This window comes from Coregonus lavaretus, assembly GCF_964263955.1.
Source record: "Coregonus lavaretus genome assembly, chromosome: 10".
In the NCBI taxonomy this organism is placed as follows: Eukaryota; Metazoa; Chordata; class Actinopteri; order Salmoniformes; family Salmonidae; genus Coregonus; species Coregonus lavaretus.
The window spans coordinates 22,288,250-22,313,374 of record NC_139997.1 but is presented as its reverse complement, the minus strand read 5'-3'; the positions used below and the strand labels follow the sequence as shown (position 1 = coordinate 22,313,374).

General features: G+C 41.9%; 1 protein-coding gene across 1 annotated transcript in view; it reads left to right on the top strand.

The window, feature by feature from the left end:
- Nucleotides 1-20,126, top strand: part of LOC311135959 (junctional adhesion molecule 3B-like) — a gene marked incomplete at its 5' end in the record, with an annotated part of 52,915 nt that extends 32,789 nt beyond the window's left edge. The window contains 8 exons of the mRNA XM_084170005.1: nt 14,704-14,772; nt 14,943-15,056; nt 15,299-15,451; nt 16,207-16,409; nt 17,065-17,164; nt 17,306-17,429; nt 17,653-17,707; nt 17,803-20,126. Of these exons, the coding sequence (XP_084026131.1) occupies nt 14,704-14,772; nt 14,943-15,056; nt 15,299-15,451; nt 16,207-16,409; nt 17,065-17,164; nt 17,306-17,429; nt 17,653-17,707; nt 17,803-17,838 (854 nt within the window). The 3' untranslated portion in view covers nt 17,839-20,126. The remainder of the gene's footprint in view (nt 1-14,703; nt 14,773-14,942; nt 15,057-15,298; nt 15,452-16,206; nt 16,410-17,064; nt 17,165-17,305; nt 17,430-17,652; nt 17,708-17,802) is intronic.
- Nucleotides 20,127-25,125: the final 4,999 nt, after the last annotated feature.

The window sequence follows — 25,125 nt, the reverse complement described above, 5'->3', positions numbered from 1 at the left end:
CAACCCCAGCCTCCTGGATACAAAAGGACTTTCCGCCGGTGCCATCTATAGCCTGTTCAGCTATTACCCAATTATGATAAGAGATAGGAAAACAGCAATGGCAAGGCAAGTCTAGCGACAACCTGTGATTCGAGGAAATGAGGCACGAAGATGATCTGTGAATCTTAGGGCACTATCACAACATATTGTGCAATCACAGCATAGCAATAGTGATTAAGTGTTAAAGTTTCCTAGGGTTAATTACACTGAACAAAAATATAAATGCAACATGCAACAATTTCAAACAGTTCCAGTTCATATAAGGAAATCAGTCAATTGAAATAAAATCATTAGGCCCTAATCTATGGATTTTACATGACTGGGAATACAGATATGCATCTGTTGGTCACAGATACTTCTTTTTTAAAGGTAGGGGCGTGGATCAGAAAACCAGTCAGTATCTGGTGTGACCACCATTTGCCTTATGCAGCTCGGCACATCTCCTTCGCATAGAGTTGATTGTGGCCTGTGGAATGTTGTCCCACTCCTCTTCAATGGCTGTGCGAAGTTGCTGGATATTGGCGGGAACTGGAACACGCTGTCGTACACGTCGATCCAAAGCATCCCAAACATGCTCAATGGGTGACATGTCTGGTGAGTATGCAAGCCATGGAAGAACTGGGACATTTTCAGCATCCAGGAATTGTGTACAGATCCTTGCGATATGGGCTGTGCATTATCATGCTGAAACATGAGGTGATGGCGACGGATGAATGGCACGACAATGGGCCTCTGGATCTCGTCATGGTATATCATTGAAATTGCCATCGATAAAGTGCAATTGTGTTCATTGACCGTAGCTTATGCCTGCCCATAACATAACCCCACCTAGACCATGGGGTACCGCTTGCCCCTGAGACAGTTTCTGACAGTTTGTGCAGAAATTCTTCGGTTGTGCAAACCCACAGTTTCATCAGTTGTCCGGGTGGCTGGTCTCAGACGATCCCGCAGTTGAAGAAGCCGGATGTGGAGGTCCTGGGCTGGCGTGGTAACATGTGGTCTGCGGTTGTGAGGCTGGTTGGACGTACTGCCAAATTCTCTAAAACGATGTTGGAGGCGGCTTATGGTAGAGAAATGCATATTAAATTCTCTAGCAATAGCTCTGGTAGACATTCCTGCAGTCAGCATGCCAATTGCACGCTCCCTCAAAACTTGAGACATCTATGGCATTGTTTTGTTTGACAGAACTGCACATTTTAGAGTGGCCTTTTATTGTCCCCAGCACAAGGTGCACCTGTGTAAGGATCATGCTGTTTAATCAGCTCCTTGATATGCTACACCTGTCAGGTGGATGATTATCTTGTCAAAGGAGAAATGCTCACTAACAGGGATGTAAACAAATTTGTTCACAAAATTTGAGAGAAATAAGCTTTTGGAACATTTATGTTTCAGCTCACAAAACATTGGACCAACACTCTACATGTTGCGTTTATATTTTTGTTCAGTGTATTTGCTTGCCGCCTACGCAGATGCTGTTATTGCTCCACGGGTTTCATCTGTGCCCATCTGTGACAGCAGACAAACCTTTCATTTCAGAATATCTTGTCAGAGCTCAAGCTTGGAGGATGAACAGATGGAGTCAGTGTTTGATTGAAGCCAGAGGTTATTTGTATCATCCAATAAGAACAGAAGTGGCACTTTACAAAAGCAAATGAAAGGCGATTTTGCTAATCGTCCACGAAAAGATATGTAAATTCAACAAAATACCTCTGGTAATGGTTTTAGTGGCCCACGGTGTTAATCTTCACAGCTTATATAAAGAGGTTTCAATGTTAAACTGTGGTGGACCTGAAGGGTCTGGGATTTACATAAATAGCTAACTGTGAACATGGGTTAACAACACCTTCCACGGTTAACACTTTCTCACAAGACGATGGTGCAATAAGTCAGTATGATGGAAACACATCACTGGTGGGAAAATGTGCATATTGTTTTATGCAAACGTTTGAATATTCGCATGAAAATCTGTCACCAATTGAATGGAAACCTAGCTAGTGGTCAAGTACAGTGAGCTCCAAAAGTATTGGGACAGTGACAATTTTGTTGTTGTTTTGGCTCTGTACTCCAGCTCTTGGGATTGGAAATTATACAATGACTATGATGTTAAAGTGCAGACTGTCAGCTTTAATTTGAGGGTATTTCCATCCATATCGAATGAACCATTTAGAAATTACAGCACTTTTTGTACATAGTCTTCCCATTTTAGGGGACCAAAAGTATTGGGACAAATTCACTTATGTCTATTCAAGTAGTAAAAAGTTAAGTATTTAGTCCCATATTCATGGCACACAATGACTACATCAAGCTTGTGACTCTACAAATGTGTTGGATGCATTTGCTGTTTGTTTTGGTTGTGTTTCAGATAATTTTGTGCCCAATAGAAATGAATGGTAAATAATGTATTGTGTCATTTTGGAGTCACTTTTATTGTAAATAAGAATAGAATATGTTTCTAAACACTTCTACATTAACGTGGATGCTACCATGATTATGGATAATGCTGAATGAAACGTGAATAATCATACCCCCAAGACATGCTAACCTCTCACCATTACAATAACAGGGGAGGTTAGCATCCCACAAATTTGGAGAGTCACAAGCTTGATGTAGTCATTGCGTGCTATGAATATGGGACCAAATACTTAACTTTTTACTACTTTAATACATATATAAGTGAATTGTGTCCCAATACTTTTGGTCCACTAAAATTGGGGGACTATGACCAACTCAGTGGCCTTGTGGTTAATGTCCCCTCTGAGATTGGAAGGTTGTGAGTTCGATCTCCAGCCGAATCATACCAAAGACTGTAAAAATGGGATCCGATGCGGACCAGATGCGTCTCTGGGTCCCGATGAGTCTCTGCTTGGCACGCAGCATTAAGTAGATAGATTTGGGGTAAGGCCTGCGATAGACTAGCGTCCTGTCCAGGGGGTGTACTTGTACATCATGCTGCCTCACACTATAGAAACAGGAGATAGGCTCCTGCTCCTATGAGCAATTCCAGCTCGCACACGCCAAGGTTTGTGCAAAGCTACTTACTTATGTACAAAAAGTGCTGTAATTTGTAAACGGTTCAACCGATATGGATGAAAATACCCTCTGTAAATGTCTCACTCATTATTATTCACGATTCATTCAGCATTATCTGTAATCAGTCTGCACTTCAACCTCCATAGTCATTGTATCATTTCAAATCCAAAGTGCTGGAGTACAGTGACAAAACGACAACAAAATGTGTCACTGTCCCAATACTTTTGTAGCTCACTGCATGTGGTGACAAAAACTGTAACCTAGTTTTGCTTGCAAAGATAAATATTTGCTCTCGTTGGAGGCATTCCAAGCGTTCGCATAGCCTCCCTTAGCTACAAGTTAAACGCTCTGCAGGCTGAGACACTGTAACCGGTACAGAAGTGCAGTTACCCGAGTGGCTGAATTGGAGAATGTGTGACCTTTTCCACACCATGGCCAACAGGCAACCATGCAGAGCTTTTTAGAGCAGTAAAGGGAGAAGAGGGCTTAAGTCTTGAGGAGTGTTATACTGGACAGTCTTTCTTAGCACTGGGGTAGAGGCTAGTTTAACACAATCCACATATGGAGTGGAAGTTGCAGAGCATAGAAACACATCCCATCAAATTACCTTTGCTGACTAAGGAGGATAATGAATTGCTCTGTGGGCACCACTTGCTCAGCGAACACACAGCCTCCTCCTCCTGGGGGAACTGAATCAATGCAGCAGTTTAAAAATAATGAGGAATATTATCCGCTTCACGTGCAGTTGAATGTTCACTGACGAGACATGTTGAAGCAGATTCTGTTTTGATTCTGCCCATTTACAGTCCTGTGTGATTGCTAATCACGTGTGTGTATTTGTGTGCATTACACAAAAAAGATTTGAAGACAGCAACTAGAAGATACTTTGCGAAACTACGTACTTTGATGTCTGGGGTTTTCAAAAGGGCATGGGAGTATCTTGCTGAGGTGCTAGGCAATGTTGTTACTAGGGGATTTCACTTGGAAGCTTAATTCGACCCCTCCATTTATGACGTTAAACTCCTCTATAACTTCCTTTTACTACCAGAAGGGGAAATATTGGTGCAATTCCCAATAGGAAAACACCATAGAAAGCTAGGTTCCAATTCACATGCAGGCATCCATTCTCTAGTCATCAGTTCAGTCACCATGGCTCCATGTCATCTGCATGTATAATTCGAAATGAAGCTACGGGATGGCTTTTTTCTCCAGTTGCTCTTCTATTGTTTTATTCAGCACCGCAAAGCCTGGGATTTTATTAGAGCATTACACTAAGATTACCAAGAAGAACCAGCCTTCCATCTTGAGGAGGGCGAGGGATATTAAAAAACAGTCATGCAAATTGGCAGAAAGACGAGAAAGAGAGAAGGAAAGACAGGGTAATATAGGTCACAGAGCACCTTAATGGTTTGAGGGCTTAAACTACACACACAAAGGCACACACACACTGCAAAGATCTGGCCGTCCACTGTATATGAAGCCAGTGGGAAACACTACAGCAGCCTCTCAGGCGCAGGTGTCAGGGGCTGCATCATGGCAATGGGAAGAGTCTCTCCCAGGGCAAGGCAGAGAGAAAGAGAGAGAATAGACAGGGAGACAGAGGCGTCATAGGGCAGGATGTGGCAGACAGGGGAAGAGAGACGGGAGATACCTGTCCCACAGCACACAGTCATCACTTCCTCATTGCCGCTTAGACTCTGAACGCTTTACTGGCCACTGCCGCCGATTCGCTAATGCCCCCATCAGGAAAGCTCCATCTGTTGCTATGCAAACGCTAAGGAGGATGTCATTGTTAAGAGGATGTATGTTCAAGCAAGGGCCCGGCCTGCTGGATCCGCTCCATCTCTTGTATTGTTCACCTAGCCTCGCCTGCCAACCCTGGGAAATGATTAGGAATTCAGTCTTCCTGCCTGCAGACTAGACTATTTTGTGTGTAAATTACCAAACATCGGGACTCGTCGGGGACAGTATATTCTCAAAGTATTATTTAGTATGTCGTTTAAAAAGCTGCCTTCTGCACTCGCAAAGAGTGTGTTGTGGCTTTAATATTATGGTCTGGATGTAGATGGGAATTTTATGTTATTTCTTTTGACTGGGGTTTTTGCAAGTTTTTAGCTGGACAGCTGTTTCTAGGCCAGACCTCACAACCTTTAATCGGAGTTTCGAGCTAACTTAAGCACCAAATATGCCCTAATACTGTCTTAGTTCACAGCCTTAGCTAGCCTTTTAGCCAGTAAAAACAAAAATAAAGCTGTTTGGTGAAATCAAAGACAAAATACTATTGTGCTTAGTAATATAGTTAGACAAGCTTATGTGGGTTTATTGTCTTAAAGATTGAATCCGCAGTAGGGGGGAAACAGCGCCACTGGCCGCCCCACCACTATTGTTATTGTTTTTGTCGAGCTGAGGAGCGTCGTGCGTGCAATGATGTTCGAGAGGGAAAAACAGCGTTCGTTGAATGCAGTAACTTCTTTGTTGTTGTAATATCGCAAGCGGACGTGGCTGTTTCACCCCTAAGGATTCCAGCTTTAATGTGCACACAATCATCAACAGGTTTTATTTTATCAATCTGCACCATTAGATACTTGACCTATATATTTCCCTAATTAACATACACTCCTACCTACAGTCACGACTGAAATCAATGGCACTGTTGATAAAGATGAGCAAAAAAGACTGTATAAAATAAATGGTACAAATACTGAGCTATATTGTATGCTCAAAAATGTAAAATTGTACTATTTTATACTAATACAATTGCTCAGAGAAATAGATTTGAGAGAAAGTTATATTTGTTTTTCCAGTATGAAAATGTATGCACTCACTAACTGTAAGTCGCTCTGGATAAGAGCGTCTGCTAAATGACTAAAATGTAAAATGTAAATGTTTTTTCGCAAAAAAGGGTCAAAATGATTGGCACCCCTGTTTTCAATACTCCCGGCACCCTCCCCTTGTGAGGAAAACGGCACTGAACCTTTTTCTAAAATGTTTTATGAGATTGGAGAACACATTGGGAGGTATCTTAGACCATTGCTCCATACATAATCTTTCCAGATCCTTGATATCTTTGTCTGTGCTTATGGACCACAAGTTTTCAATAGGGTTCAAGTCCGGAGGCCACTACAAAATGTTGATTTTGTGGGCAATTAACCATTTCTTTGTGGATCTTTGATGCGTGCTTGGGATTATTGTCTTGTTGGAAGATCCACTTGCGGCCAAGTTCCAGCTTCCTGGCAGAGGCAACTAGGTTTTTGGCTACAATAGCCTGGTACTGGGTAAAGTTCATTATGCCGTTGGCCTTAACGAGGACCCCAGGACCATTGGAAGCAAAATAGCCCCAAGACTTCAAAGATTCACCACTACCTGGGGCGGCAGGTAGCCTAGCGGTTAGTTGCTTGTTCGAATCCCAGAGCTGGCAAGTTGGAAAAATCTGCCGTTCTGCCCTTGAGCAAGGCAGTTAACCCCCACAACTGCTCCCCGGGCGCCGATGACGTGGATGTCGATTAAGGCAGCCCCCCTCAGAGATTCAGAGGGGTTGGGTTAAATGCGGAAGAGACATTTCGGTTGAATGCATTCAGTTGTGCAACTGACTAGGTATCCCCTTTCCCCTTCCATATTTTACAGTAGGTATGAGGTTCCTTTCTGGATATACATCCTTCTTTCGACACTAAACCCACCACTGGTGTGCGTGGCCAAAGAGCTCTATTTTCATAACCAAGGGCATGTCGTCTTGTCCCTTGATATTCTGGAATAGAGGAATATGTGAATATGTTGCAGGCTTTGACAAAACAATTTGATTTTTCAGTTTAGAAACACAGTAAATTAGCTTTTCAGTCAAGCATTGTTGCAGTATTAACAAAATACTGTATTTTATACTTATTTTATGCCTTATCACTTCTAATGCTTGTGGGTTTCTAAAAGTCAAAATGAAGAACTTTTTCCACTCAGGGCCTAACTTTAGTTGTCTTTGTTGAACTAGAACTGTATGAAATGGATCACATCTCGAGAAACAAAGCCCAAAATACTGTTATTAAAGATTCATATCCATTAACATTAGCAATGGGGGGAACATTAAAGTTTCAAAGGCCTACACTAAAGAGTTACTCGTAGTCCTTCCTTACCATTGCTCCCACTCCTGAACTTTAGCGATGGATCTACATTTAAATAATGGTTACCTGGAAGAAAATGGAGGAGAGTCATGCTTTTTCAATTTCAGTTAAGTATTTTTTAAATCTAGTCCAGGGGAGGGTCATGTCATTTGAAATTGATTACATTTCTGTATTTCTCAGTGTTTTAGAATTAGTTGCTTGTTAAGTTTCAAGTTTTAATGTCACATGCATTAAATGTCACATGCACAAGTACAGTGAAATGTGTTTCTTGCAAACTCAAAACCCAACAATGCAATAATCAATAACAATGTATTACTAGAATAAAACACAAGACATAAGAATAAGAAATACACAATAAAGTAAGTAAGTAAGCATACTATATACAGGAAATATTTAAAAAGTCAGTTCCAATACCATATTTACATGTGCAGGGATACTGGAGTGATGGAGGTATATATGCATAGGGTGAAGGGGACTAGGCAACAGGATATAAGATAAACAGAGTAGCAGCAGCTTGTGTGGGTGTGTAGAGTCAGTACAAATGTATGTGCATATTATGTGTGAGTGAGCAAATTATGGAGTGAGTGTTTGTGTGTGTGTTGGAGTGACAGTGTGTGTGTGTGTGCGTGTGTAGGGCCTTGTGAGTGTGCATAGAGACAGTGCAAAGATTGAAATAAAAGGTACATGGTTAACTCATAGTCAGTGTAGCTATTCTGTTATCAATTTATCAGTCTAATTGCTTGGGGATAGAAGATTATCAAGAGCCAGTTGATGTCAGACTTGATCCACCGGTACCTCTTGCCGCGAGTCAGCAGAAATAATAGTCTATGGCTTGGGTGGTTGTTTTTTTTGACAATTATCCGGGCCTTCTTTTCACACTGCCTGATATAGAGGTCCTGGATGGCAGGGAGCTCGGCCCCAGTGATGTACTGGGCTGTCCGCACAACCCTCTGTAGCACCATGCGATCGAGGGCGGTGCTATTACCATACCAAGCAGTGATGCAGCCAGTCAATATGCTCTCAATGGGACATAATAATAATAATAATAATAATAATAATAATAATAATAATAATAATAATAATAATAATAATAATAATTATTATTATTATTATTATTATTATTATAATAATAATAATAATAAGCCATTTAGCAGACGCTTTTATCCGAAGCGACTTACAGTCATGTGTGCATACATTTTTACGTATGAACACACGTATTTTTACATCTATAGAACCTTTTGAGGATTTGAGGGCCCATGCCAAACCTTTTCAACCTCCTGAGGGGGAAGAGGCACTGTCGCGCCTTCTTCACGACTGTGCGTGTGTGTTTGTACCATTTTAAGTCTTTAGTGATTTGGACACAGAGGAACTTGAAGCTGTCTACCTGCTCCACTGCCGCCCCTTCGATGTGGATTGGGGCGTGCTCGCCCCCCCCGTTTCCTGTAATCCACAATCAGCTCCTTGGTCTTGCTGACGTTGAGGGAGATGTTGTTGCTCCGGCACCACACTGCCAGGTCACTGACCTCCTCCCTGTAGGCTGACTCGTCGTCGCCGGTGATCAGGCCTACCACCGTCGTGTCATCAGCAAACTTGATAATGGTGTTGGAGTCGTGCGTGGCCACACAGTCGTCAGTGAAGAGGGAGTACAGGAGGGGACTAAGCACAGACCCCTGTGGGGCCCCTGTGTTAAGGGTCAGCATGGCGGAGGTGATGTTGCCTACTCTCACCTTCTGGGGTCAGCCTGTCAGGAAGTCCAGGATCCAGTTGCAGAGGGAGGTGTTCAGACCCAGAGTCCTAAGCTTGGTGACGAGCTTGGAGGGGACAATGGTGTTGAACGCTGAGCAGTAGTCAATGAACAGCATTCTCACATAGGTATTCCTCTTATCTAGGTGGGTGAGGGCAGTGTGGAGAGCAATTGAGATTGCATCGTCTATGGATCTCTTGGGGCGGTATGCAAATTGGAGAGGGTCTAGGGTAGCTGGAATGGTGGAGTTAATGTGTGGCATAACCAGCCTCTCAAAGCACTTCATGATTACAGAAGTGAGTGCTACAGGGCGGTCGTCATTGTGGCATGAAGCCTTAGAGTTCTTAGGAACAGGTCAAAACCCGGCCTTGCGGGTGTTGACCTGATTCAAGACCCTTCTCACGTCGGCCTCAGAGAGCGAGATCACCCAATCCTTTGGGTCGTTGACAGCCCTCACACCTGGCTCAATGTGTTGTTGTCAAAGCGTGCCTAAAATGCATTGAGTTCAACTGGTAGAGAGGCATCGTTGGGCAGATCACGGTTGGGTCTTCCTCTGTAATCCATAATGGACTGTAGCCCCTGCCACATTCTGCTATATATGGATGTGTGCCCGATGCCACCCCTCATCTCTGATTCTCCGCTGGGCACGCTATATCAAGTGTGCCTATAGGCTATTTAGTGTGTTCTCAATCAAATGATCCATAGCCTATAGGCTATAATCTACGAAGTGCATGCTCGGAGAAGCACAGAGCAAAGTTATATTTCTAAGATAGCTGGGATGGTGTAAATACAACTAGGCTGCATTACACACTGCAATGGATATTCCAACCCTGAGCCCCGACCTGCTCTGCTCTTGCTGATAAAAAATAAATGTGTGTCCTGCCTAACCGATGGCTGTGCTGTGTAGGCCTATGTTGGCAGTTCAGGAGGAGAGTCAAAGGCTTTTTCCAATTTTGGGGGGGTTGCATTTCCAAAAAATGCACTATCTTGAGCAGGGACTAGCCTATAGCCTATGTTCTGTTCAGTTTGAGAAGGAGAGCACGAAGATGAGGAGGACTGGAGGTGAACTTTTTAATAGCTTACTACTATAGTTGATTTTATTAAACACAATTTGTTTCTTGCTCAGGATGTATTTATCAGAGTTATTGACCTCACAATAAGCCAGATTCTTACATTGTGGTGCTGAAACTTGAAGCAGCAGCCGCAGCATAATCAATCGGAAATGGACAGCTCATGGTGCTGAAAGTAGACAAATTCCAGTAGGCATAATTCATTTCAACCTTCTTCATTTGAATGAGACTTTACTAACAGCAAGAGGGCTTTGTGTTGGAGCCTATTTCTTCCTATTTAAGAAATAAGAGGTAGACCTACCTGTTTGACAGATGAAATTAGGCTATAAGCTGCTATATCCATTGATTTGTTGGTCAATTCCTCCACCCACCATGCACTCTTTAAATAGCCTACCTCTGTGTCAGTGAAGGGCTGTTAAGTTATAACCTTGACTCAAATTTAGGGGGTTTGAGAGGGTATGCCGTAGGCCTACCTTTTATTTATTTTTTATAACAAAAAGCACAGGCCTACCCCTTGTTAGCTTAACATTTGGAAGAAAATAAAATGGATCCGATTATATAAAGTGATCTATAACAGCGCTTTGGTCCGTGATGCTTTACGCTAGAAACAAGCTGTAAAATACAGGGAAAGACGTGACTCCGATGCATATGGGGATATCGTTGTTTCATTTCTTTGACATTCAGAGGCTGAGCTACAGTGAGGGAAAAAAGTATTTGATCCCCTGCTGATTTGGTACGTTTGCCCACTGACAAAGAAATGATCAGTCTATAATTTTAATTGTAGGTTTATTTGAACAGTGAGAGACAGAATAACAAAAAAAACATCCAGAAAAACGCATGTCACAAATGTTATAAATTGATTTGCATTTTAATGAGGGAAATAAGTATTTGACCCCCTCTCAATCAGAAAGATTTCTGGCTCCCAGGTGTCTTTTATAAAGGTAACAAGCTGAGATTAGGAGCACACTCTTAAATTAGGAGTGCTCCTAATCTCAGTTTGTTACCTGTATAAAAGACACCTGTCCACAGAAGCAATCAATCAATCAGATTCCAAACTCTCCACCATGGCCAAGACCAAAGAGCTCTCCAAGGATTTCAGGGACAGGATTGTAGACCTACACAAGGCTGGAATGGGCTACAAGACCATCGCCAAGCAGCTTGGTGAGAAGGTGACAACAGTTGGTGCGATTATTCGCAAATGGAAGAAACACAAAATAACTGTCAATCTCCCTCGGCCTGGGGCTCCATGCAAGATCTCACCTCGTGGAGTTGCAATGATCATGAGAACAGTGAGGAATCAGCCCAGAACTACACGGGAGGATCTTGTCAATGATCTCAAGGCAGCTGGGACCATAGTCACCAAGAAAACAATTGGTAACACACTACGCCGTGATGGACTGAAATCCTGCAGCGCCCACAAGGTCCCCCTGCTCAAGAAAGCACATATACAGGCCCGTCTGAAGTTTGCCAATGAACATCTGAATGATTCAGAGGAGAACTGGGTGAAAGTGTTGTGGTCAGATGAGACCAAAATCGAGCTCTTTGGCATCAACTCAACTTGCCGTGTTTGGTGGAGAATGCTGCCTTTGACCCCAATAACACCATCCCCACCGTCAAACATGGAGGTGAAAACATTATGCTTTGGGGGTGTTTTTCTGCTAAGGGGACAGGACAACTTCACCGCATCAAAGGGACGATGGACGGGGCCATGTACCGTCAAATTTTGGGTTAGAACCTCCTTCCCTCAGCCAGGGCATTGAAAATGAATCGTGGATGGGTATTCCAGCATGACAATGACCCAAAACACACGGCCAAGGCAACAAAGGAGTGGCTCAAGAAGAAGCACATTAAGGTCCTGGAGTGGCCTAGCCAGTCTCCAGACGTTAATCCCATAGAAAATCTGTGGAGGGAGCTGAAAGTTGCCAAACGTCAGCCTCAAAACCTTAATGACTTGGAGAAGATCTGCAAAGAGGAGTGGGACAAAATCCCTCCTGAGATGTGTGCAAACCTGGTGGCCAACTACAAGAAACGTCTGACCTCTGTGATTGCCAACAAGGGTTTTGCCACCAAGTACTAAGTCATGTTTTGCAGAGGGGTCAAATACTTATTTCCACTCATTAAAATGCAAATCAATTCATAACATTTTTGACATGCGTTTTTCTGGATTTTGTTGTTGTTATTCTGTCTCTCACTGTTCAAATAAACCTACCATTAAAATTATAGACTGATCATTTCTTTGTCAGTGGGCAAACGTACAAAATAAGCAGGGGATCAAATACTTTTTTCCCTCACTGTACAACCTTCTATAGCCGAGTAGAGAAAACATTGACTTTGCTTGGGAAGTAATCTAATTCTGTCACTATCAGTTGATTAAGCTATTCACTTTCTGTACAATATAATGTTGTTGTTTAAACCCAGACAGCTTTTAGGTAAACACTTGTGACCTTTTTTTGTTGGGTTAAGCCACAGAAGAAGAGTAGCCAGCTGTTAAAGCTTACATTTTTCTGCGTTGGTAGACCTACACCCTGTCTAGGGTGGAAAGGTAGGCCTAACTTTTGAAAGAACCATGCTCAGATTCCTAATGACGTCTCAGATAAAAACATTTGCAAACAGGGACAGGTTCGTTGCAAACAAGACACACTGATTTGGCATTGAAGAAATATGATAAGATGAACACATAGGCCTATCTTAGCCTGTAATTTCAGTAATTTGTGTGGTATGAAAAAAGATTCTGCTAATATGCAATTTTTTGTCGGACCTGCAAATACGATGATAGATTCATGCAATGTTTTTACTATAAAGGAGATCTTTCTACCCCTACTCTTGTCCACAGTGGTCTGCGAACCCACAACCTTCCTGTATTGCCATGACGAAGAACAGTTTCTAAAACTGCATATCTAAGGCTCTGGTCTGTCCAAAAATGAGGTTAAACGGATCACTCCCTTACATCTCATTAATTGTTTAATCTTATATTGAGGTAAGAGGGCGAATAATCAGCTTTTTAAGCCCGTGGGACAATGTATAGCATGGCGTTTAACATGACGACATAAGGTAAACAAGCTGTGATCTAGTAATGATCTCAGAGACCTTAGGGTAAGCAGCTTACCCTGTCTGCTTTAGAAGGCAACCCCAGACAGCTCCCTCACCCATGCGTGCATTCGATAGTTAGCAGAGAACTGGTATGACACCAAAGCAAACTGACCTTGACTTAGTAGGAACTGGGTGAGTGACACAGAAAATACACCTACTTTAATGCCTGGGTGTGAGGAGAATTTCCTGGGGAATGGTCTACCAAAGGATCCATGACCTTACGCTTTCAGACAGACTTGTCTCTTCAGGTCACCGACTCGCCTTACTGTGTGAAAGAACTGTGTGGTGCCTTGCTAATTCACTGTGTCAGCAGAGGCCCGGTGACCTCTAAAACAGTAAAAGGCTCTAAACGGGCTCCTGTCTTTTTATAAATGACTGGGGGGCTTAGGCCTCTAGCAGCTACTTGAGCCTAAGCTTTATCTGAGTCTCAGGGAGACTTCATGTGGGTATTACTGGGTTGGGATGCATGTGTGGGAGCATGGCCTTTCAGTATGATTCTGCAGTGCACACTGCAAAAAGTTAAATCTAATCAAGCCTAAATATCTTATCTTTCTTTAAATTTATTTTTACCAAGCTAAATGATCTAATGTCATTGGCAGATAACTTTGCTTATTTTAACATAAAAAAAGGCCAGCACCAAACCAGTGTCTACCTATGTGAAAACGGCGCATTTCTACATTTGGTAGAAAACAAGAATGTTAAAAAGTTCTACATCATCAAACACTATGAGATTCACGGTGACGTGGGGAGCAAGAAAATACCCTCTCTCTGGCTAGAAACTTGTTGCAGGTTTTGAAAATCAGTTAAAAAAAAAAAAAAACGTTTAATCCCACCCTGTGATGTCACAGAGAAGCATTTTTTTAGGACCTATCTTCTTAACCACAGATCATAGAAACACACCGTTTCACATATGTAGACACTGGTTTGGTGCTAGAGATAATGAATATGAGGTTGAAAAGTGATGGAGTTGCAAGTAATTTATCTTATTTCAAGATAATAATTTGATTTATAAGCAAAATGATCTGCCATTAATGTTAGATAATTTAGCTTGGTAAGATAAAAACACTAATATAAGTGAATTATCACTCATATAAGGTATTTAAGCTTGCGTAACAGACCAAAGCGGGGCGTGTTTCCAGGGCACTCATGGCCCATTACTGCTACATGGGCACACGCGTCAGGCCCAGAGAGAGAGAGAGAGAGAGGCCACTTGCATGGGTGAGCTCGCGCTGAGGAGGGCAGTCGCCTCCCTGCACAATTACCCACCGTGCGCAGAAACTGAGCTCCCCTTACGTATGCCCGCGTTGGTTCGCCCCGCCAGACTAAAAATGGAAGGTAACAGATCCAGGCCATGGTAAGCTGGGAAGAATGCATCTGGGTGGGTTGGTAGGCTGGGAGCAAGGGGATGGAGGGGTTTGATGCTCATTAAGTTTCTGGAATTTTGGATGAGCTGACTGGGTAGAAACATCCCTAATGTAGGCATAACAGCCAGCTGACCAACCACAGCCCTGCAAACAGCTACCAATGGACATCGCACGTAGTTATTGAGGTCATCAGTGTAATGGCAAAGTTTGTGTGGCTGTAAGACTCATGTTTCTTCCTCCTCTTTCCTGTTTTGCAGGCTACTTCACCGTATTGGCAGTAATACTGAAAACGACAAATGATGCGCCATGGGCCAACGAGTTTGAATGTAAGAGCCAATAGAGATGTCGTAATGTATACACCAACGTGACAATCAGTTACAGACATTTCCTGCTTGACCTTGACATGACACTAAAGAACCAGAACTAGATAACATCCATCCTTTGGTTCTTCCTTTAAAAAGCCTTACATCTAATTCCCTATTGTCTCCTCTGGCAGCTATCGAATTGTCCTGTTTGATAGAGTCCATCTCCACAAAAAACCCAAGAATCGAATGGAAGAAGATTAAGGATGGGGAGCCCAGCTATGTCTACTTTGAGAAGAAAATCTCAGGTAACACAAACTCAACTGAGTGCTTTGTCGTAATGTCATCTTCACTAATATCTCCAACATCAATATCAAAGTGACAAAACCAATACAAAATGTTCAAAATCATCTTACAGACACAAACAACTCCTGTTTTACAAACAGCAGTTCTCGGACTAATAAGGGAATGACATTCTGTTTTATACTCATCATCAATTATGCCTGTATTAAATAAATGGGAACTTAAAGCATGTTTTTTTCTCCTGCAGGAGATTTGGAGGGCAGAGCAAGGATCAGAGAGCCTGCGACATTGGTGATAACCAACGCCACAAGATCAGACTCAGCCAGTTATCGTTGCGAGGTCAGCGCCCAGACTGACCATAAATCATTTGATGAGATTTTGATCAACCTCGTCGTAAGAGGTAGGTCCATCATCCCTCCGAGCCGCTTCAGCTCACATCTGCTCAACACATCATCACCAGCTTTTTGCACCAGAAGCACATCGTTAGTTGTATTACTACAGTAAACTGTGGTATAATATTGAAACCAGAACAAATTCAAGACTATACACCCACAAGAAGATGCATCACCCTGTGGCTATGACTGAAATTGCATGTTTGGGTAAGGGAGCATTGCTGCTACCTCGCTGAAATTGCATGTTTGCCATCAGTCATTTGCGTTGCAATTCTTTAATGCATCTCATAATGTCACTGCTAAAATGTTTGCCGTTAGTCTTAAACCTTGTTTCTTTGAAAGTTGCTATGAAACATAACATACAAAATACAATGAACATGTAGTCTTTGTACCTAAAACAGCCATATCAGTTTACAGGAACTTATTTTTCCTCTGTTTCAATGTTGTAAGCTGAAACCATGTTTTAGGTCACGCCAACCTTTTGGCACATGTATGAGGATGCTTTTTGACTGGGCCGCCCCTGCCCCAAAGGCGTGTTCTGGGCTATATGGGGAAACCTCTGAAACTGCATCCCCGCTAAATCGCAGTGCTAAAGATGGAAAGTGTTGGCAGGGTTTGGCACGGGGTAAAAAACACGTACCCTCCCTCCGAGATCATTCATTGGCCTAGTAACAATAATTCAGTGTGTATCATGGGCTAGGCTGTTTTTGACACAATCAGATGCTGAATGTTGCCATTACTGAATGTGTGCTTGTGTCCACAGTGAAGCCAGTGGTGCCAAAATGCGTTGTCCCCAAATCGGTGCCTGTAGGGAAGGCGGCAGAGCTGCGATGCGTGGAGGACGAGGGTTTCCCCAAGTCTCAGTACCAATGGTTCCGCAACAAGGAGGAAATCCCTGATGACCCTAAGACCAGCCTTAAGTTCTTCAACTCCTCCTACACGCTCAACGCCGAAACAGGCACCCTGGTGAGTGTGTGTTTGTGTGCGGTGACTGGGAGGGAAGGGGACACTGTAGTGCAGTGCGAGGCTGCGGGGGTGGTGGCCTGGTGCCTAGGGGTAGGGGTGGATATTTTGGGGAGACAGTTGATGGTGTGAGGGGGCTTGAGCCATTAGGGGAATCTGCTGTCCTCATTGGCACATTCCTGAACTCCCTCCCTCCAGACAGTCAGTGGCTCGCCCCCGGGCCACTCCACTCCACTCAACCTTTACACTGGCTTCTAAAGGTTGGTCTGGCTGTCACTGACATACTGTACTTCCAGGGAGTCACACCCTACTAGATACTGGCCGCTTTTCCTTGAAGACCACCTGCATACGCTACCAAATCTGCTTTTCATATCCAACTGAAAGCCAACTAATTATTTACAGGACTAGAATTAGAGGACAAGACCATCATTAGCGTGGGTTAAAATCCGATGGGAGACAGCATACAACGAGAACTGAAGGGATATCTGTTGAACAGTAAAGCAACTCATTTTGGGGACAGTTCCACCCCCAATGTAATTCCGATTGAACCTCGTTATAAGCCTGCACTTTCCCACATGCAGTACATACACCAGAACGAAAGGACACCGGTTATACGAAGTGTAATTGAGCCTTGCTGTTGTTGGTTTTTCCTCTACAGAAATTCAGTGCTGTCAGAAAGGACGACTCAGCAGAGTACTTCTGCCGAGCAAAAAACGACGCGGGCCACTCGGAGTGTGGACCGCAGACAATGGAAATCTGTAAGTCTGTCTGACAGCTGACAAAGTTGTACACAAGACACATGTTGTTTGTTGAAGCATGTCATTCCAGTAGTCCGGTATTTAATTCATAAAGAGGTATCTCAACTTCAATTCTTCATTCTTCCTGTTGTTTTTCCCCAGATGATATCAACATTGCCAGGATCGTCCTGGGTGTGCTGGTGGTGGTGCTATTGTGTGTAACAGTGGGCCTCTGCTTTGCGTACAAGCAAGGCTACTTCATCAGCCAGAAACAGACTGGAAACAAGTGAGTGAAACTTCCTCTTGAGCAGCAATAGTGATGGGTCATGGCTCATTGAGGTTTAACATTTGCCAATTTAGACTTTATGAACAAACTTGACTTCACAACTTTACCTAGTTAACTTACGGCCCAAGGTTTTATAACATGCATGGAACAATTCTTACTAGAAATGTGTTGTTTTTGCAACAGCATAAATGCCTTCTGATCATGTCTCCATGGTGTTTGACAGTTACAAAGCCCCAGCCAAAGGAGAAGGAGTGGACTACGTCAGAACCGAGGACGAGGTGCGTAAAGAAAAACAAAGATTTCTTGAACTCAAAAAAGTAAAACTAGGCAGTCCTTTAACTTTTGCTTACTTGCTCTTCCCTTTTTATTCTAGGGCGACTTCCGACACAAATCTTCGTTTGTCATCTGAAGAGGAAGACGAAGGGCATGGAAGTGAAAGGCGTGGTACTTTGGACTGAACTCATTAAGTGTGTGAGATGACCAGTGAGCTGCCACAGTACATGCCTTGAACTCTCAGCATGTCTGAAACTATTCAAGTTTGCCAAAGGTGACAAGTTTTCACAAATCTATATAGAACTGTTAACCATTGTTACAGATACACAGACAAGTTTTGAAACCCACTTGTTGACCATTTTCATCACCAATCAACTTATTTTGCAAAATGATGGAGTTAAGTTACAGTTATTGCATGTTTTAAAAGGTTTTTAACATCATCTGCTGGGAAAAAAGCATTTATGTAAGATGTTCTGCCAGGAGGAAAAAAGTATTTAGCTAAGTTCTGAAGTAAATCTAACATGACACATTTATTCTGTAAACATTTGCTTCAAAAACCTTTTTTTTCTACCAGCAAAATGTCTGACTATTTTTGATGGAATATATTTTGAAATGCCCATAGATAAAGGTTTACTTTTTTAAATATTTGTAAAATACTAACATACTTTTTTTATTTGGTTGTGGGAAAAATATATAACAGTTTCAACCACTCAATATTCAGCTGTAAACAGTCACCTTTCCTGATCATGAAAAAAATTATCTCATTACAAAGTTACCTGTATTAGCATATCAAGGTTTGGCTCTAGAATGGTCTTAGATATTTTATTTACTGCTGGGATTTCCATGTTAATATTGAAAGAAAGTTACACGTTGATGTTTGTACAGTAGATATAGTCTTAGACAGTAGGAGGCTTCAAAGAGTACCAGCCAAAAGCTAGGAAACACTGTGCACAGTCAGTGCTGCATATCCTTAATTTTAAGTGTCCTTCTGTGCTTGCTGTTTCTTGTATATATTGAATAACTGTCCAGGTTGGGTTTTTTGCTGTGTGTCAGGAATATGTTCAGTATTTGTAATACAGGGGTGATGTTGGCTAACAATTGTACTGATTGTATATAGATAATTGTTTGTTTCCCCCACCAATCAAGACTATGGTGAAGAACATTGGTGAAGAATCAAATGTAAAACTACCTAAAGGAGGCAATATGAAACTCTTTCCATGGTTTGAAAAAGACATGGTCATGGTAGAGCCGATCTGCCTAATGTTTGCACATAGGAAGATATCAATACTGTTCAATCATCTCTACCCCAGGCAAAAATAACTGAAAACAGAATTTGAAATAGAAAATTGAAGTAAACGACATAGATAAATTGTATTTGACGTTTTCCCAAATGAATTTATTTCAGACATTTCCAAGAGTTACAAAACATTCTGCGATACATACACAACAATTGCCTGATACACAAATAGTTTTTCACAAAATAGGTACTGAAGGTTTTCATTTGTACATTGATAAAGATCATTCCTCTTAAGTGCCTTCTGCCATTACAACAATAGATCCGCTTCATGTCATCTAACACTTTCTTTTTTACAAAAACTTTAATTGCATTTTAAATACTCTGCAACAGCGTTTGAGAGGAATGATGACATTGCCACCTATTCTTAAGACAATAATAGTGTAATATTTTCCCACCCAAAACATTTTAACATATCTGCTTTGCTTTGTAAATAGATTATTTTCGTTTTACATTCTTTTAAAGGATTCAACTTTTTTCCATTTGAGTAGAAATAGAGATTTATTATGTATTAGTGCCTAAATATAGTGGGAATTATTTTTGGTAAAGACACATAGCACTAGTACACAAACAGAAGAACATGTACACAAAGTTTGTTAACAGATTAAATAGATGGAGAAACACAAAAGCATGTAGCCTACTTGAGGCTTACATTTACCATAAAGGCAGAAAACACCTGCAACTTCCAAGGCATTGAAAATAGATTATTTTATTTACAAGCCCTCTCTTTAAAACCTGCAATTTAGTTTTAAATACACCGTGAAAGATCGATTCCAATACATGTTCTGTGGTTGGGGCTAGCTAAGCCAAATACTGACTGCCAATCACGTTTCCTCCAATCCAAGGATGATGAGGTTCCATCTATCCAGTGTTGATAATCTGCCTCTAATTTCTCCAATGCTGGAGGTTGGCATTGATGTCATGTAAAGGTTCAAGCTTTTCAAGTGTTCACACGTTTATTTTATTGAGAACATTTTCTGAACCAAACTCATGTAACACCCATCTCGGGCCTGGTACAAATCCTCAGAGAATTCTTGAACTGTATGTCTATGAATAATAAAACTCACTTCTAATATTCTGACATGTGCGGTGGATTTTAATTTACAAAAATAAACACAGAAAATATTTGATTTTAGATAGGACATCGAATGTGTTCAGTATGGATAGAAGAGAACATGAAAAATACAGAAAAATAAACAACTATTGCTGGATTCGTTTCGTTCTTTTTTTATTGATTGGGGACTACAAGTTCCGTTGCCTGGACACTGGAGTTCTGAAAATACGAGATGAATCAGTTGAAACATTTGATCCTTTACAATGGTTTAACGCTGACTTTACTTACTGCTGATCAGGTGACATCTTCTCCAGTCTTTGAACCTGTGAAGAAAAAAACAATAGTCAAACCAAACACATGATCACAATGATCAAATGGCATCTGTCAAAAGATCAAGATTTAGCATACCTGTTCTCCGGTCACTGAAGATGGCGCTGACTCCTTTCCCGAATGTAAATTAGCTTATTTTACCTGAGTAACATGTAATAAGGATATTATGTTGAGGATGTTATGTTGGGAAATTAGCTTTTTGGTCTTTAATGTTAGGCATAAGGTTAGCAGTTTGGTTAGGGTTAAGTTAGGGTTAGTTTTAAAAACAGCTTTTAAGATGGTAGAACTTCCGGCTTTGCAGCTTGGCCAGTTAGTGCCAACTGATGACTTCAGTGACTGGGAAATGGCCATCTCTGGACACCGTACTTGGTGGGATTTATCATGGGGCTACCAGCCATTTACTTGTGGCTCAATGGCAGCACTTTCTCTACATTAAGGAGCTTTCATTGAGTCCGTAAATTGTTGACAGTACCTGAAAACACCACCAGTGGGGTGCACCATTATTATTTTTTTGTTGATGCATGCCAACAAAGCCACAACATTAATCTATACATTGATTGCACTATAACGGTGACTAACGGTGCCCACAAACTGTTAGGGCCTACATAAAGCTGTCCCAACAGCAGAGCTTTCTTTTCAGCACCATGGAGTGAATCCTTACCACCGCTACACCTGGCAATCAGCGGAGCCTTGTCTGGCAGCGAAACAGTTCATTCAGACTCATTTACTGCCTTAAAAAAAAAACGTGGCTGACTTGCTTAAACAAATGTGGTTTCTACTGACAATTGAGATGTACAAACTAAGGCATAAGGGAACGAAGAGCAGATAAGAGGAAATTCGTAATTTCGATTAATATATTAATGAGCGAGCTAGGACATACGTAGTCAATATAAGTATTTGTTCAGCACTTTTCAAATGTACAGCGATAGAATTCAGAACAGGTGGGAGGGGTGGCAATATTTAAGGCATGTCTTTGAAAACAAGTGCAAAGGTGACATTTCCATGCAGCACATATCGGGATATTTTAGACCAACGAAAAGCAGATCTTAGCGGTAACATGGTAATGGCATGGATTTTGTGAGTGGAAGCACAACCTATACAGCTGTGACGCACAGTGCCCTTATGCTCATGGAACAAGAGAGGATATGTGTTTTTTTATGCGGGTAACCCTCGTATTAATAAACATAAAAAACAATTTGCTTTTACCATTTGCTTTCATTTGATTCAAAACCAGGCATAAAGCCTCCCCTCCCTCAATGAAGGCTGTTTTTTTGTCCTGCCCAATTCGTTCAACAAGTAGCCAAGCCTAGCATTAATGGTTTTGAATCTTGAGACTGCTTTGAAATGAATCTTCAGCACCAAAGCTTTATTAAAAGATTAAGTTTGGAAGCAGCAAAGCAGTGAACGGACATCGCCTTTTTATCTATGTATTGTGCAGACCCTACATTCTTTTCGCCAGCTTCCATTTTGGATGTATGCAAAAAAACCTCCATGTAGGCTACATATGTCCAAATGCCCATCATGAAACGAGAGATGAGATGATGCTGGTAACCCTTGTATGTTCTCCATACTCCCGTCCAGCAGGCAGTACTGCTGCATCAAGTCTCAGCTTGACAAACAGACTGTTAAATGGATCAAAACTACTCCTCTCCCTCTCCCACAGACTATCCACACGGACTCTATGCCCATCCATAGTGTGTTCTTGGACATGCAAATTGATTAGCTAAGCTTTATCAGGTGTTTGTAAACACAGTGTGCTGCGAGTGTAATGTTCTCCTCTATTCTACGTAATTAATCAGGCTAAAACCTACAGTGATCAACCTGAATCCGAGTACAGCCTAGTTGTTGTTCCTGTCCAGTTTCTAGCATATTCAGTGCACCGTGGATACGTATCCACTGCTGTTCTGCCACGCGACCCGGCCCGACGGTGGTGTACATCCCATACCCCATATGGGGTCCTGTCAGCTGGGAGAGCTAAATGTTTTTAAATGTTACATATCAATGTTCAATGTTAGGTCTGTCCTCTTTCGTTAGAATGTATAGTTTTTAAAATACAGCGTGGGTTACGTGAGGCGAACAGAACGGGGATCGCAGACTGCGTAGCTCAAAGTGGGGGGGTTCTATGATTTTATTATCAAGCGTGGGACTCCGGACTCCGGACGCTATTATGTCCCTGTGTTGCTGCGGTAGTCCTGCATGGAATACATTTTGTATGGCAAACCGTGCGCAGTCTTAAGTTTTTACTTTTCAAAATGTGCTTTAAACATTTAAGTTTAAATGTTCTGTATTTTAAATTTCTACACTGAAAAAAAATAAAAATGCAACATGTAAAGTGTTGGTCTCATGTTTCATGAGCTGAAATAAAACATCCCAGAAATGTTCCATACACAAAAAAAACGTATTTCTCAAAAAACAAATTGCACAAATTTGTTTACATCCCTGTTAGTGATCACTTCTACTTTATCAAGATAATCCATTCACTTGACAGGTGTGGCATATCAAGAATCTGATTAAAGAGTATGATCATTACACAGGTGGACCTTGTGCTGGGGACAAAAATCCACTAAAATATGCAGCTTTATCACACAACACAATGCCACAGATGTCTCCATTTTGTGGAGCGCACAATTGGTATGCTGACTGCAGGAATGTCCACCAGAGCTGTTGCCAGAGAATTGAATGTTCAACATTGTTTTAGAGAATTTGGCAGTACGTCCAACTGGCTTCACAAACGCAGACCACTTGTATGGCGTCGTGTGGGCGAGCGGTTTGCTGATGTCAACGTTGTGAACAGAGTGCCCATGGTGGCGGTGGTGGGGTTATGGTTTGGGCAGGCATAAGCTACGGACAACGAACACAATTGCATTTTATCGATGGCCATTTGAATGCACAGAGACAAGGTGACGAGATCCTGAGGCCCGTTGTCGTGCCATTCATCTGCCGCAATCATCTCATGTTTCAGCATGATAATGCATGGCCCCATGTCGCAAGGATCTGTACACAATTTCTGGAAGCTGAAAATGTCCCAGTTCTTCCATGGCCTGCATACTCACCAGACATTGAGCATGTTTGTGATGCTCTGGATCGACGTAAACGCCAGTGTGTTCCAGTTGCCACTAATATTCAGCAACTTCGTACAGCCATTGAAGAGTGGGACAGCAGGCCACAATCAACAGCCTGATCAACTCAATGCGAAAGAGATGTCGCGCTGCATGAGGCAAATGGTGGTCACACCAGATACTGACTGGTTTTCTGATCCACGCCCATACTTTTTTAAAATGGTATCTGTGACCACCAGATGCATAGCTGTATTCCCAGTCATGTGAAATCCATAGATTAAGCCTAATTTATTTATTTCAATTGACTGATTTCCTTATATGAACCGTAACTCAGTAAAATCTTTGAAATTGTTGCATGTTGCATTTATATTTCTGTTCAGTATAATCTCTAAGGTCGTTATCAGGGACATTATCATTGACAATGGACTCCCTGTCATGATGATGGCTGTCCTCTTGCTCTGCCTTACCTGGAGAGAGCCCATGAGGTCATTCAGGACTGGCGAACGCTTCTGTTACAGCATGCTCTTCAGATTGATGATGATGATGGGAATCATGCTATCGATGAAATCTTTCTTCTGGACCTGTGGGTGGATGAAAGGATGGATGGGCGTTTGTTAGTTAGACGTTGGCGCCCTCTAGTGGCTTGGAACACAAGTTGTGGTTTTAAGTACCGTGTGGGACAAATGCATCTTTATTGTAAGTCACTTTGGATATAAATGACAGCTAATAGTGATATCATCAATATTATCACTGCTACAACAACTGTTTTATAATACAACAGTGTGTGTACTATTAAGACGTTGCTTGTAAAAGTAAATAATTAAACAAAGCTTCAATTGCAACCAAATCCAGGGAGTCCTGGCCCCTTTTTGTATTATTTACTAGTACAATTATCATAATCTATTATTACTAGTACCAATATTCAAAGCTTAACGTACCTGTGAAACCACCTTCTTCTGGTCCACCTGCATGACGGCCATGGCCCACTCAGCACTGACGGCTTAATCTCCTTGAGGCTGAGGATCCCAAAGGTCTCGGCTAGCACCGCCGCCCCATCACCGTCCAGAGGCAGCTCCCCATCCACAAAGCATGCATTTGGACTCAGATTTTGTGTTTTTTTAACAACTAACTGACATTTCCTGCAATGTAGAGCAAAACAATGGCCTTAAATGATAACAAATCAAGTAAAGAATTACATATATTATATATATTTTTGTTGGAATTTATATAGTGATGCAGCCAGTCCACAACGTGGCACAGCGCCCCTCTTACATTCTTTGGGGAGAACCCTACAATGTACCACACAGTTGTTGCTCTTACCTAGGATGTTCTGGCTGATCTTGATGGTGATGTTAAAGTGCTAGGTGTCTGAAGTGCTCGAGCAGGAACATATACATCCTGAACCTCCTCTCTTTGTTCTGGGCTCCTTTCAGGGAGAACTTAGCCTTCTCACTGGGGGACAAACAATCAGACATTCAAGAGCAATTCTGCTAAATGGAATTGTGTGCCATGTGTTACAGAGTACTTAAGGGTGCCATTCTGTTCAATAGCAATTATGTAGTAAATGGCTAATTCAAATTGTCTATCACAGTAGTGGCACTTCGATTCATTTTCAGTCTGTTTATTTTCCGCCGGCCACTACATTGACAATTTAGTAATTTAGCATTTAACTCTTATCCAGAGTGC